Source organism: Notamacropus eugenii, chromosome 4 (assembly GCF_028372415.1).
Source record: "Notamacropus eugenii isolate mMacEug1 chromosome 4, mMacEug1.pri_v2, whole genome shotgun sequence".
Classification (NCBI taxonomy): Eukaryota; Metazoa; Chordata; class Mammalia; order Diprotodontia; family Macropodidae; genus Notamacropus; species Notamacropus eugenii.
In genome coordinates, this window is record NC_092875.1 from 237,808,931 (window position 1) to 237,823,135 (window position 14,205).

A 14,205-nucleotide genomic window follows, 5' to 3' on the forward strand; every position below is an offset into this window, starting at 1 on the left:
GTCTTAAATAGCTTTGTAGAAGGGAATGCCCCTGACAAATGAAAGTCAACCCTGATTGGTGGACATTTAATGAGGAGGTAAGCTAGAAGTCTTCAGCTCCTCCTGCTGACAGCATGTCTTGATCATGAGTCTCAGCCACCTCCAGAAATCTGGACAGGGGAATTCATCTCCATCCAGACCACTCTGCTTGGTTTTTGCCTTCATGAGCTGAGTAACCCTAAACTCTAGTGGAGGGGGTACAAGGACAGGGGTTCGTCTTCTCAGGGTAAGATCTTACCTAGATTGGATTCTATTTACTTTTTAAACAGAAGTAAGGTCTAGTTGGGTGCAGTCTGAGCCAAGAGTCTGAAGGTTTGGGTTAATCTCAATCAGCCATGTCCTTCAGAGGCTGACCTTCCACAGGAGCTGGGCTTCAATGAAAAAACAGGGGAAAAAGCCTGCATCTTAATTTAATAATTGGTTATTAACATAAAAGAAAAATAGTTGGGCCTGACTCTTCATGACTCATTTTGGATTTTCTTGGCAAAGACAATGGGGTGGTTTGTCATTTTCTTCTCCAGCTCATTTTACAGATGAGGAAACTGAGGTAACCAGGATTAAGTGACTTGCCTAGGGTTACCCAGCTAGTAAATGTCTGAGGCTTGATTTGAACTCAGGAAGACTCCAGGGCTGGCATTCCAACCCCTGAACTACCTAGTTGCTCCTGTTCCCTCTATAGACCACAATTTCCTCACCTGCAATTGAGGGGTTTGAATTACCTCTAGAATCCCTTCCAGCTCTAAATCTGTGGTACTGTACGACATCCTAACCTTTAAAGCTTTCTTTATTTGTTATCCTCTCAAGATAAAGGACTTTTTCTTTTAGCTGTGACTTCCCAATACATATCAGTCGCTCTCCATTTCAGTTTCTCCAAATTTCAGCAAGAGGGTCCAGGCTGATCTGCCCACCACTAGATACTCCTCACGCAAATGAGACCATTTGGGCATCTTTAAAACAATCATTTTATGAAGTCTTTCCATGGCTGATGAACCACTACACTATTAGACCAGTATTCTCACTCTGCATGGACAATATCCTCCCCATTCCTGACTCAATGGTTTCATTCCCATTGTTTTCTTTCCATAAAATGATCTCTACTTGTCCAGGGCCTACTTTTTCTAAGAGGTCTTTTCCTAGTGAATTAACAGGCAATAATCTCTTGTTCAATATAATAAACTTGTTAAGTATCTCTTACATGCAGGAACCTGGCTATGGGCTAAAAGAAGGTAACACAGGCAGGTGCCCTGCCTTTATGATTTGACATTCTAGTAGAGGAATATGAGACATATTGGGTGGGACTGAACAGGTAAAAAGAAGAAAGATACAGAGAATAGTAGAAGCAATGACATGAAGGCTAGAAAACACTGGCTACATTGAAGAGATAGAAAGCAGTCCAATTTGGCTTGAGAATAGAGCAGTCACCTATAGTACTCTGAGAGCACTTAATTTTATGTGAATCTATATTATTGCTTAATGGTTTTGTGGGAGGATATATTATCTGGCCAACTGGATGGGAAACTCTTGGAGGGAGGAAATTATATTTTATGCTTCTTTTGTAGCCCCCTCAGTAGAATGACATATAGGGCATCCCAAAAGTCTTAGTATAGTTTTAAGCTATTAAATCTTACTACAGCAATTAAATAATTAATAGAGTAAATCTTCAATAAATCCTTCCTGAATGAATAATCACAGGGTATCTAGTTCTCATTATCTTTTGATTAGTCTTGGGGAAAAAAAGGAGAGACCAATATGATTTAACTTTGAATTAATCAGAATATTAGACCAGTTGCCACTCTCCCCCTTATCTCCTATTGTACTAGATAACAAAGCTTTGGTTGTACTGTGAAAATCTCCACAAATTAAAATATTTTTTTTCAAACCTCAGAAAATGACTCATTTTAGATAAAATTTTATATAGCAAAATTCCAGTGCAACGAAAGAATTTGCATAGTCCCTTACCATTACCATAACAGGATAGGACTCTGCCAAATCCTTCTCTGCCAACTCCTTCTTTCAATCAATGAATATTAATTAAGTACCTACTATGTGCAGGCACCATGCTAAGTTCTGGGAACACACAAAAGAGCAAAAGACAATTTAAACCCTCAAAGAGTTTATAATATAATGGAAACAAGTACGTACAAAGCAAGTTATACAAAGTATGAATAGGAAATAAGTAACAGAGGAAAGGCATTGGATTTAAGAGGGGTTGAGAAAGCCTTCTTGTAGAACATGGGATTTTAGATGAGACTTAAAGGAAGCCAGTGAAGTTCTGCATTCCAGGCATGGAGAACAGCCAGAGAATATGCCTGGAAGTGGTTTTGGGAGTGTCTTGTTCATGGAATAGTTTAGGACGCCAACATAACTGAATCAAGGAGTACTCACCTGGGATGTAAGGTGTAAAAAGCCTGGAAAGGTAGGAAGGGGACAGGTTATAAAGAGCTTTGAATGCCAAACAGAACATTTTGGGTTTGATCCTAGAGGAGACAGGGAACCATTGGCTGCTTATGGATCATGGATTGGGGTCAATATAGCTAAAGTTCTTTTGACATCGAGGGATACAAATCTGATAGAAAATTTCAAGATGAATGCATTCATCAACCTGCAAATTTGTACAATATATCAGGACCTGGCACTTACCGTGTCTTCTCCCTACTGGGTTAGCAGGACAGTGCTGACTCAGAAAGAGAAAGACAAAAATAGGTCCAATTCAAATAGCATTTTGGGCACTCTTTCACCTTATAGGAGCAAACATATGGATGTAATAGGTTTAGAAGAAGAGGAAAGTCAAGACAAGGTAGTTATGACCCAGTCAGAGTTTTCAAGTCTTCCTCCTGACTCCACTTATGTCCAAAGGGGTCTTCATAGTTTATTTGACTCACCATAAATCAATATCTATGCATCATAATAGACACATTTATAAATAATCATATTCAATGGCAGTCTCCCTGCCACCATTCCCCTTGACCTCAGATTGGTTTCACTTTGGGCAGTTGTGTGCTTTGGCTACCACTAGTTCAGGTTCTGGATTTATGTGCAATTTATCAAGGATACATTTCAGACTTTTTGTCATCACCTATAAGACACAGGAGATCCACCTGAAAAATCATGATGGTCCGCTGTACTCTAGGGACAGTTCTGCCTCTGAATTAATCAAACAGAGTGTATGGGGTATGAGGTTTGGCATGATAAAGACCTGAGCTTAAATCTTACCTCAGATATTTATTAGCTATGCAAATCTGGGCAAGTCACATAACCTCTGAGTCTCATTTTCCTCATCGACAAAATGGGAATAATACTGTCACCTATCTTGTAGTTGTGAGGGTCCAGTGCAATAATACACCCACACCCACACCCACACACCCACCCCACCCCCCACACACATCACTTTGTAAATTTTAAAGTGCTGTGTAAGTGTGAGCTACAATTACTTTCCTAATTAGAAGCATCTAGGTGGCACCATGGAAGGTATGCTGAACCTGGAAAACCAGAATTCAATGAAGTCTGGCCTCAGATATTTCCTAGCTGTGTGACCCCGGGCAAGTTGATTAATCTGTTTGCCTCAGTTTCCTCAGCTATAAAATGAGAATAATCAGAGCCCCTGTCTTGCAAGGTTGTTGTGAGGATTAAATGAAATAAGTTTTAAAGATATTAGTACACTGCCTCGTATTCAGTAGGCACTTAGTAAATGCTTATCTCTTGCCCTCTGATCCCCCTCCCCGCCCCAGTCACTCTATGGGCACTAACATAACAGTCACAAAACCTGTAAGTATTTGATTAGATGGCCCTCTCTGGATGATTTTAAAATGCAGCATTGTTATCAATCAGCAATTAAATTAAGAGTCTTTATGAGGATGAGAGTATGTAGGAGGGTGGTTGGGGATCATGTGGAGACGTGATAATAAGGTCCTGAGACTGATTTATGTGTGACTGTTAGAATCAATTTTAACACTTTAAAGCCATAACATGAAAATTCAGTTCAACATATAGGTAATAAAGGCCTGTAGCCTGGTGTAGCGAAGAGAGTGGTAGATTTTGAGTTAGAGATCCTGAGTTCAGTTCTGCCACTTAGCATCTGTTTTGTCAGTCATTTCATCTCTCTGAGCCTCATTTTCCTTGTCTGTAAAATGAAAGGATAGTGGGATCAGCTAGGTGGCACAGTGGAGAGAGCACTGACCTGGAGTCAGGACGCCCTGAGTTCAAATCCCACCTCAGACGTTTACCAGCTGTGTGACCCTGGCCAAGTCAGTAAACTCCAATTGCCTCTAAAAACAAAAAATGAAAGGGTTGGATTGGATGATCTCTAAGGTTCCTTCTAAATCAATGATCCTCTGATCCTTCAGTCATGGACAAAATGGGGTAGATGTGCTCAGAAGGTACAGCTGTGCCTTCTCTCGCTTTCTGCAATCTATAGAGAGGAAGGCTGTCCACAGAATGGAAGGAAGGCCAAGGGATATAGTACATATTTTGGCCACCAGATCATGGTATTCTCAGACCACCAGCCCAATGACTTCCTCAGGGAGAATTCGTTGCCCATGCTGGGCTACTATTCTCAATGGTTCAGACTACCTAGGAGTAGACGATGGTCCACTGCCACAACCCTTGAGCATTGCAGGGTTCACATTTTATTTAGATCTATGAGGTGGCTCAGTGGATAGAGTGATGGTCCTGGAATCTTTCCCAATTCATCTTCCTGAGTTCAAATCTGGCCTCAGATGCTTACTAGCTGTGTGACCCTGGGCAAGTCACTTAACCCTGTTTCCTTAGTTTCATATCTGTAAAATGAGCTGGAGAAGAAAATGACAAACCATTCCAGTGTTTTTGCCAAGAAAATCAGACACAACTCAACAACAACAACAAAATCTAAAATATGACAAAATCATTACATTTAAAATCTCTCATGTTTTCTCTGAGACCCACCACTCTTTATGAAAACCAATCAAGGAAGACTTTAGTATGGGACCAGTGATGGACTGGTTGCATGCCTGTAATCTGAAGAGTCAACAAGTTGAATTTGGAGAGGTTATTAAGTGAATTGCTGATGATATTTTTCAGTTACAGTGACCTGCAAAAATTAACCCCTAAGTTACAGAAAGGTTGCTATCTGTATTAGTGCAGGAGTACTCATACAGTTGGAGTTACAGCTTCTCGTAGTAACATGATCAATGCCAGTGACAATGATAATATTTTATATAGTGATTCTGTTTAAAAATTGGTTTCCTCACAATAACCTCAGGAAGTAGGTAGATTGAGTATTATTATCTCTTTGGATCATATATTTGTATCCAGAAGGGGCCTTAAAGGGCACTGAGTTCAGTCCTCTCATTTTAAAAAAGAGGAAACTGGGTCTCAGAGTGATCAAGTGGCTTGCCCAGGGTTGTATAATCAGAATCTGATGCAGGACTTGAATCCAGGTTTTCCTGGATAGAGTCCAGCCCTCTATCTATTACATCACCCTTCCCATTACAGAGACTAGCATCAAGGCTCAAAGAGATACGTACACCTACCCAATGTCACCCAGCATCCTCCTGATGCAGTGTCCTTTCCATGCAGAGTTGAGGGTGAGACTCAAGGAGGAGAAACCTTTTATGTAAAAGGAATGGGAAAACTGAAGGGAGAAATGGAGACAGACCAAATTTGAAAGGTTGTGTACATATTTGCTGCCACTACTTCTGTGACTGCTCCATTTCCTCTTTGTGTTGAAATGATTATTCACCATTAGCAGATATTTCCCACATGTCATGTGTTGATCCAAATGAAAATCTGGCATTCGCTAATCAAGTCAGTGAGGGAAATATTGTAAATATGTTATTTGGCATAGGTTGATCAGACAAACTGGTCCTCGCTGGCAAAATCCAATTATTTCTCTGCTAAGAAATAAGTATTTTAAGCCTCAATTTCTTCTGTGAGCAGTGAAAGGGTGAGTATCGGCAGAGCCTTCAAGATAGCTTGCTTTACTGTCTGCCGACCTCTCTGTTTACAAGCAGCACATTCTACCTTGACAAGAAGGGCATCTCTTATTGAAAGAAGACATATTTTTGGTAGATCATGACTCTCCTCTCAGTCGTCGGCAGTTCGCAGATTCCTGGCAACATGAAAGTAGGGAGCAGAAAAATGGGACACTTCCTGAATATAGTGAGATTCTGGTCCTTCAGTCTCTTTGAAGAAGTAATAGTGTCAGCAACACCTTTCAGCCAAGATTATCATCATCCCAAATTAGCAGTGAGGAGATGGAAGAAACAAGGATACTAGAGCAAGCTGTCCTACCTACCCACTGCAAGCCAGGAAACACCTGGTGACTGAACATACTAAGACTCCTTATTAATTGGTCCATCAATCATAATTACTCAGCAGGCTGATATTTAGGGAAGGTTGAGGCTAACTACAAGAAAATCTAAGCAGAGTAAGCAATTCTGTTTAATCACCTAACAGAATCCCCAAGGGCAGAAAGTCTCCCCTGCCATCATGCTTTGCCTTTTGTTATTTAGGTAGTGGAAAAGATTATTTACAAAAATTTTTTTCACCAGACCTGTAATTTCATTAATGTAAAGTATTCCCACTAAAAAAGTCCTTATATCAATGCAGATTAGCACCTACTCTGCAGCTTCCAGTCTTCCAGAGAGTTGCCCAAGACACTGAGAGGTCATTGTGTGACCCCTGAAGCCAGTATGTGTCTGAGGTAGGACTCAAAACATGAGTATTCCAGACTCTGAGGCCATCTCTATCTACTAGGCTATGATGGACAATGCTATGGTTAGATTATACTTTCCTGCCTGAACTATGGCCCCATCAATGGATTTCTGGGGCAGCTCTTCCTTTACTGATGGTGGGAATTCATTCTTACCAGAGTGGTGATGTGGTAAAACTTTCTGCAAAGAGAAAACGTTCTTACTTTAATCCCTTTATCTAGTATTCCTAGGTTGAAGGCATATCACTTCACTTTCTGGGTCTTACTCTTTTCATACGTAAAGAGATGAGGTTGGACCAAATTATATCTATGGTCCCCTCTAGCTCCAAATCTGATATAGACAGATAGATGATAGATAGAGAGACAGATGATAGATATACATAGGTAACTTATTAAGTACTTACTACATGCCAGGAACTGTGCTAAACCTAGGGATGGAAATTCAAGAAAAAAAGACAGTTCCTACTCTCAAGGAGTTTACATTTTAATCCTGGAAGACAACATAGAAAGGGGAATTAGAAAGCAGGAACATTAGTGTACTCACATGGAGAAAAGGCTGCTGAAGAGTCAAGCGCAGTCTGAAATCTATATTCCATCAGCAGAGATGAGAAGAAGCAGGCATCACTTCTCTGCAAGGCCTCACTACAGATGACTTCATAGAAATTTCTGTTGATAATAAGAGTTAACATTTCTATAACACTTTAAGGTTTGCAAAGTGCGTTATATACGTTATCTCATTTGATGTATTCAGCTATTTTCAGTTGAGTCTGACTCTTCATGACACCATTTGGGCTTTTCTCGGCAGAGATCCTGGATGGGTTTGCCATTTCCTTCTCGAGTTCATTTTACAAGTGAGGAAACTGAGACAAACAAGGTTAAGTAACTTGCCCAGTCACACAGCTAGTAAGCATATGAGGCCAGATTTGAACACAAGAAGATGAGTTTCCTGACTCCAGGCCCAGCACTCTATCCACTGCACTGCCTAGCTGCCCTTCTTTTGATGCTTACAAAAACCAAAATCTGAGATGCTCTTATTCTCCATGTTTTACAGGTAAGGTAACTGAGGCCAAGATGGAGAAGCAACAGGGTCACACAGATAGTCAATATCAGAGGCAATATTCTAATCAGTTTTTCCCTTAAGTCCGGTGCTCTGCCTGTTATACCACACTGCCTTGTCACCAGCACTCAAGCTCTTCCTGGGCCTTACTATCATAATAACATAGCATCAAAGAAATTTAGCTTTGAAAAGGGCCTCACTCACCTCTCATCCCCTCACTTATGTATCTCCCTCATTTCCAGTACATAGTCCTTTCTAATAGAGGGATCTGAATCAGATATAGAGAACAAGAGAGAAAGAATAATTTAAAAAATCAAGAAATAACTACCCTCAGGATATGAATAATACCTTTAACATGTAAATGGAAAATGCTAATTATTATTGTAAAAAGGGTATTTCTCCTATTTTCTCGCTTGCTGTAGATGTGGCCCTCAGAACAACTGAAGCAAAGATTATTCTACTTTTGCAGCAATACCAGGAGAGGGGAAACAGTAAGTTGCACCCTTTAGGAAGTCTGAATTTTCAGTTTGATTAAATTTAAATAGGTATTAGGTGCCCACTGGGTGGTGAGCACTAGATGCTGGGGGAGATACAAAGTTCAGATGAGGTCAATCAGTCCTTCAACAACACTATGGTGAGGCCCTATGTTTCAGATATGGTGCAAGGGATGCAAAGGAAACACAGGTGCTGGGGAAACACATGCCCCAATGGAGCATGAAGTCTATCATATCAAGTTAGATAGCATGTACAAATATAAGTACATACAGTTTTTATACAAAGTAAATACAAACTAATTTTATGGAGACACTAGCAAGCACATGGGGAAATGGAGAAAGGCCTTAGGTAGGAGCTGAGCTTTGACATTAAGTAGGGATTCTACGAGGTGAGGAAGGAGGGCATTCCAGGCATGGGGAACAGTCAGTGCATTTGCACAGAGTTAGGAGATGGCAGTAGAGTCTGAGAAATAATTGGAAAGTTATTTTGGCTGGACCAAAGAGTGAAAGGTAGTAGTGAATAGAAAAGTTGAAATGTAGATTGAAGCCAAGTTGTAAAAGGCTTTAAATGCCAAACAGAGAAGTTCATATTGGATCCTAGAGGCAATAAAGAGCTGTTTGGCCTTCTCGAGCAGGGAATGACATTATCTTACCTGTGCATTAGGAATATAATGTTGGTATCTTGTTTGGAGTAGGAGAGGAGAGGTGAGAGCCTGGGGGTGGAGAAATTGATTTGGAGGCAATAGCAAGAGTTTAGACAGGGAGATGAGAAGGTCCTGAACTAGACTGGTGGCTGTGTAAATGAAAAGAAGGGGATAATTGGAGAGATGTATCCCCAGAGTCTAGTACAGTGTCTGGCAAATGTTGTTCAGTCATTTTTCAGTCAGGTCTGACTCTTCATGACCCCATTTCGGGTTTTCTTGGCAAAGATACTAGAGTGATTTGGTATTTCCTTCTCCAGCTCATTTTACAGATGAGGAAATTGAGGCCAGCAAAGCTAAGTGACACCCAGGGTCACACAGCTAGGAAGTGTCTTAGGTCAAATTTGAACTCAGAAAGGTGAGTCTTCCTGACTCCATGCCAAGTACTGTATTCACTGTACCACCTATCTGCCCTGCCTGGGCTGGCAAATAATGTTAATAATAAAAAATACTTTCTGATTTTTAAAAATAGAATTAACAAGACTTAGCAACTGATTAGGGTAAGTAGGTGAGGGAGAGTGTTAGGATTTAGACAAGATGGCCACTGAGGACCCATCTGACTAAATCTAAAAGAAGCAGCAGCAGCGGATTCTTCCAAGGTCAGCTAGATTCCCCCTTCTCTCCACCATCACCGATTAGCTGGTACCTGTGGTCAATTCACTGAACTTCTCTGACTTTGTTTCCTCATCTACAAAATAGGGATAACACTCTAACAGGGTGTGTGTGTGTGTGTGTGTGTGTGTGTGTGTGTGTGTGTGTAAAACACTTTGTAAACCTCTAAGTTGCTACAGAAATCTTAACTACTATCTCCTTACAGATGATCAAGTTCTGTGGCATTTCACCTATGTAGAAAAGAGGAATTATCATCCTTTTGGAATCAATGACTGCTTTTTACCACATACGTACATGTGTATACACATGCACATATATACACATACCGACATATATGTATATGTGTATATATGTATAAAATGGCTCAGTTACAGATAATGAATACAGATTGTAGTAATGATGAGTCATTAATATAGTGTTTTATGATTTATGACCACCTTGTAATTAGACATTAAAAGTATTATTCTGCCCATTTTACAGATGGAGAAACTGAGACTTCAGTTGCCTACAGTCTCAAAGCTACAGAGCAGCAGGGCTGACACTGGAACCCAGAACTTTTTTCTTTTGGCAAGACAGTCGGGATTAAGTGCCTTTCCCAGGGTCACACAGCTAGTAAGTGTCAAGTGTCTGAACTCAGATTTGAATTTAGGTGCTCCTGATTCCAGGACAGGTGCTCTATCCACTGCACCATATAGCTGCCCCAGGAACTCAGATATTCTGACTCTCAGACCAGTGCTCTTTCTAGTAACACAGAGATTGAAGAGACATATATCCCTCTCTTCAAAGAACCTCAAAGAGCAAGTTTCAGACTCAGTACATTTTCACCAAGGGGGTAGGAGGCCTGAATTATGCAAACTTGTTATGAAAACCACCATTTCATATTGAAATGCCACTGAGGATACTCATTCTTTTGGTTCACAGCTGATGCTATGTTCCAAAGCTCACTTTCTTAAGGGAAAACCTCTCTATTCCATTAGCCTAAGTTCCAATGAGTGCCCCTTGGTTTCAGATAAAAGAGGAGAGTCTTTGGAGTCCACAGACATAATTTCCTTCCCTCTCTCCTCCCCCTTCCCCATTCAAGTTCAAGCCTTAAATTGAAGCTATAAGGTTAACAATGCCCTCCAGGACAAAAAGGGCTCCCAACAGTCCAAGTCTGCGTTTGGCTCTCTCCCAAAGCCACCAATATGGGGACAAATATTTTCTTCCCCCCCAGCACTAGCATGATTTTCTGGTGTGTACTGGGTGCTAGGATACATCATCCATTTGATGTATTCATCACAATAAGATGTGCCTATTTTTTACTCTCTCAGATATGAATTATTAAACACTTCATCATTGTTCCTCAATCACTTGTATTTAATACAGAGCTCATTTGGAGGGGAAAGAAAACGACTAAGAGACTACACAGTATGAGCAAAGCTAGAGCTCAAGCAATAAGTTCAAGACTCACCAATAGCAAAAACAATGTCTTGAACTTTTATACAAAGGCAAAATTTTCCCATTTTGTTCCCATTCTGGGTGCACATGATAATTACCGTTCAGAGACAGCTATAGGGAGAGGCTCTGTCTAGGATAGCTGAGGACAGCTCCGGCTGCTCTGTCTCAGACACCACCACCCCCTCAGTCTTTTCTGCCCCCCTCTCCCCCTCCCCCCCACCAGCCAAACTGCACCCGCCCCTGCTCCAAGCATAACGGCTTGGCAACTGCAGCGGACGAGACGGTTTCCTGTAATGTGCAAACAGGGTTTTCAGCCTACTCCAGCGCCTGCCAGGCAAAGGCTCGTCAAACAGTGAAAACACACAAGTTGAATAAAGATCTGCATGAACCGCAAAGCTTCCAGCCCACCCCTGCTCTCCTGGTGTTTGATGAATATCCCACCACCTGCTGCTTTCCCAATATGGATAAGCAAAGTTTTATGGGAGTAGCTCTGAAAAAAAAAATACTTTAATGGAGACGATCTCCAATGCACTTACTGATAATAAAATACAAATCCTCCATGTTCATAAAGACCAGTATAACTCAATACTCAAAAGAAAGAGAAAAGAGGGTACTTTGGAGATCTGACTTTCTTCCTTCTAAAATCCATTTCCCTGCTTCTTAATTGTAAGAGATTCTCCCCTTACCCCCATCATCTTTAGCCTGAAACTAACATTCCTTAATTTCCATCACTGGCTAAATCTCAGGGACAGTTGGTATTCACTAGCACCATCTACTGGCTTCAATATTCTTTAATTTTCTTTGCTGAGAAAGAGACAAAAAATTAAAAACTACCATTAAAAAGGACAAAGTCTTTAGAGCATATTTTGTGAATGCATTTTTTATTACATGTGGAAGGTTGACCTCCCCTTCCTCACCCAAGAAAGATTACAATTTCCAGTTCAGTAACTGAAGTTAAATATTTAAAGGACATTTTTCATTTCAGTTTATGGCATGTTGAGGCACTAATAGTAGCATTTCGTCCTCTTAAATGGTCAGAGGCATTCAACTTTGGGGAGCTCATCCCAAGCTTCCTGAAATAACATATTTCAATTATTGGACTAAAATACAATTCCATAAGATTTAAATTCAGCTTTTCCAAAATCAGAAAAACAAGCCCTGGATTAAAAAAAAAAACGACAGGAAATCAGCTCAGAAAAATATACAGACAAGTTAATAGATGATGATAGTTAGACGTTTTGTCTTTTGAAGTTGCCAAAAGCAGAACTCTGTCATCTGGGTTTCCTTGGTTTTTGGTTGAGACCCTCCACATTCCTGGATGAGTTTCACTTTTGTTTGTGTTACCTCATTTACAAACAGATGATTTCTGACGTGGTTTACAAAGTACTTTGCTTTTCAGATGGTATTCAAAAGAAGTGGTACCTCTCAGTTTCTGTGTTGTCACCTCAGTCCAGAGTGCACCCTATGGATTAGTTCATAGAACCACTTGGCACTGTGGCTATCCCTGTAGTTAGCAGCGCATTGGAACAAGTTCTGCCTTATCCTGGGCAAGCAGGCTGATCAGATACAATTTCTGTTGATTCAACTCTTTACAAATTACCATCTGTCAGCTTCATTTTTTTTTCTGATCCCTCATCCTGTTCTTCATTGCATCTGGTTATGCTGGCAACATCTCAGAAACTGGCTTAAAGCAAGACCTTCCCAGTAGTAGAGATCTTATCTGAAACTAACACACCTGTCTTATGGTCTGCTGTGTCACATGTAGCCCCAGTTGAGGTTACATGTTCAGTGGGGTTTTCGTCATCTTCAGCTATACAAGAGATACATAGGCAACATTCAGGGGTTTTGGCTTCTGGGCAAGGGTCAGGAGAGATGTGAGCACGAAATTCTTCCAAGTACTCTGTTTCTGTGGGTAGCTTCTGGGCCTCATTTGTGTTCCTAGGAGCAACAAAAATGGTACATTCACAGTGATAGTATCCAGATTCTTGCTTCTTTTTATGCATGGAGCAAAGATCAATTTGACTGAAGACTTCGGTCCCAAAGGGGCAGTCTTCATATTCTTTATATAATTCAGAATAGATCTTTCTAAAGCCCTAAAAGCAGAAAAACAATTAGCATTACATTTCTAGGAAGTAAGTTGAGTGTACATCACTTTGACACTGTGTCCCATTGCTATTTAGAAAGACAAATAATATTAGAAATATTATATTTAATATTAAATTTTAAAAATCATAATTAACCAATTGTCCCCTTTCTGCCCACCCCTCCTCCCAACTGAAGCAATCAATGTCTTATGTAAAGCTCCAGAAAGTGAAACACTCTTGTTCAACAGAAGCACTGAGCTGGGAGGATGCTCAGGTAAGTTGTTTTGCTCATGGTATCCTTATGAATGAGGGTAAATGACTTGGGACATTGAATACAGTTTTGCAGAGGAATTCAATCCAGGAAAGATGGGAAGTTCTAAAGATGAAATTCTCAAGCCCTAAAGAGAAACAATTCCAATGAGAAAGAAAAGGAGGCTAAAGAAACCCATGTGAGTAAAAAGTGAACTTATCAACCAACTTGTCAAAGTTTAAAAGGCATGCAGAGAAGATAAAAGGAAGAGTAGATAACAGAAGATGAATTTGCAAGTGTCACAGTCCTGTTGGAGTGTCCGAGGTGCTGAAGCTCAGATCGTGCTGAGCTTGGCAAAGCAAGCTAAACAAGAACAACAAAAATCTTCTAACTTATGTTGGGGAAAAGAGGAAGATCAAAGAAGGGATAAAACCACTCCTGGGGGCGATGGGACAATGATAAATGATGACAAAGGAAGCAAGGCTGCTTCGGCTTAGTTTTCTCTGCCAAAAATGAGAGTCTTTGAACTGGAAAGTCTGGATCCATAATGGTTAATAGGGAGTTGATATCTAAGGAAAGAACAGAGATAGTAAGAGAGCATTTAGTTGACAAGTTCCAATGAATAGACACAGATCAGATACATGCTAAGGTACTGGAAAACTGGCAGGTGCTATTGTGGAGCCATTATCAGTGATTTCTGAAAGAATGTAGTGAAGGGAAAAGGTACTTACCACAGGACTGTAGAAGGACAAATGTCCCAATTTAAAAAAAAAAAAAGGAAAGGGAAGACAATGGAGTCTGTAAACTATAGACCACTGAGTTTGACTTGAATTCATGGAAAAT

The 14,205-nt window shown here is 40.4% G+C and overlaps 1 protein-coding gene and 1 long non-coding RNA gene across 2 annotated transcripts in view; both read right to left on the bottom strand.

Annotated features, from left to right (window-relative positions):
• Positions 1 to 5,165: 5,165 nt before the first annotated feature.
• On the bottom strand, positions 5,166 to 8,056 carry LOC140498372 (uncharacterized). The gene is made up of 3 exons (XR_011965079.1): positions 7,989 to 8,056; positions 7,272 to 7,393; positions 5,166 to 6,124 (listed from the first exon to the last, which is right to left on the bottom strand). It is a non-coding gene; the product is annotated as an uncharacterized lncRNA (long non-coding RNA).
• A 3,836-nt stretch (positions 8,057 to 11,892) lies between these two features.
• The window catches only part of LOC140501075 (uncharacterized), a 70,923-nt gene continuing 68,610 nt past the window's right edge, over positions 11,893 to 14,205 (bottom strand). Inside the window, exon 6 of the mRNA XM_072604275.1 lies at positions 11,893 to 13,121. Coding sequence (XP_072460376.1) covers positions 12,714 to 13,121 — 408 coding nt within the window. The 3' untranslated portion in view covers positions 11,893 to 12,713. The remainder of the gene's footprint in view (positions 13,122 to 14,205) is intronic.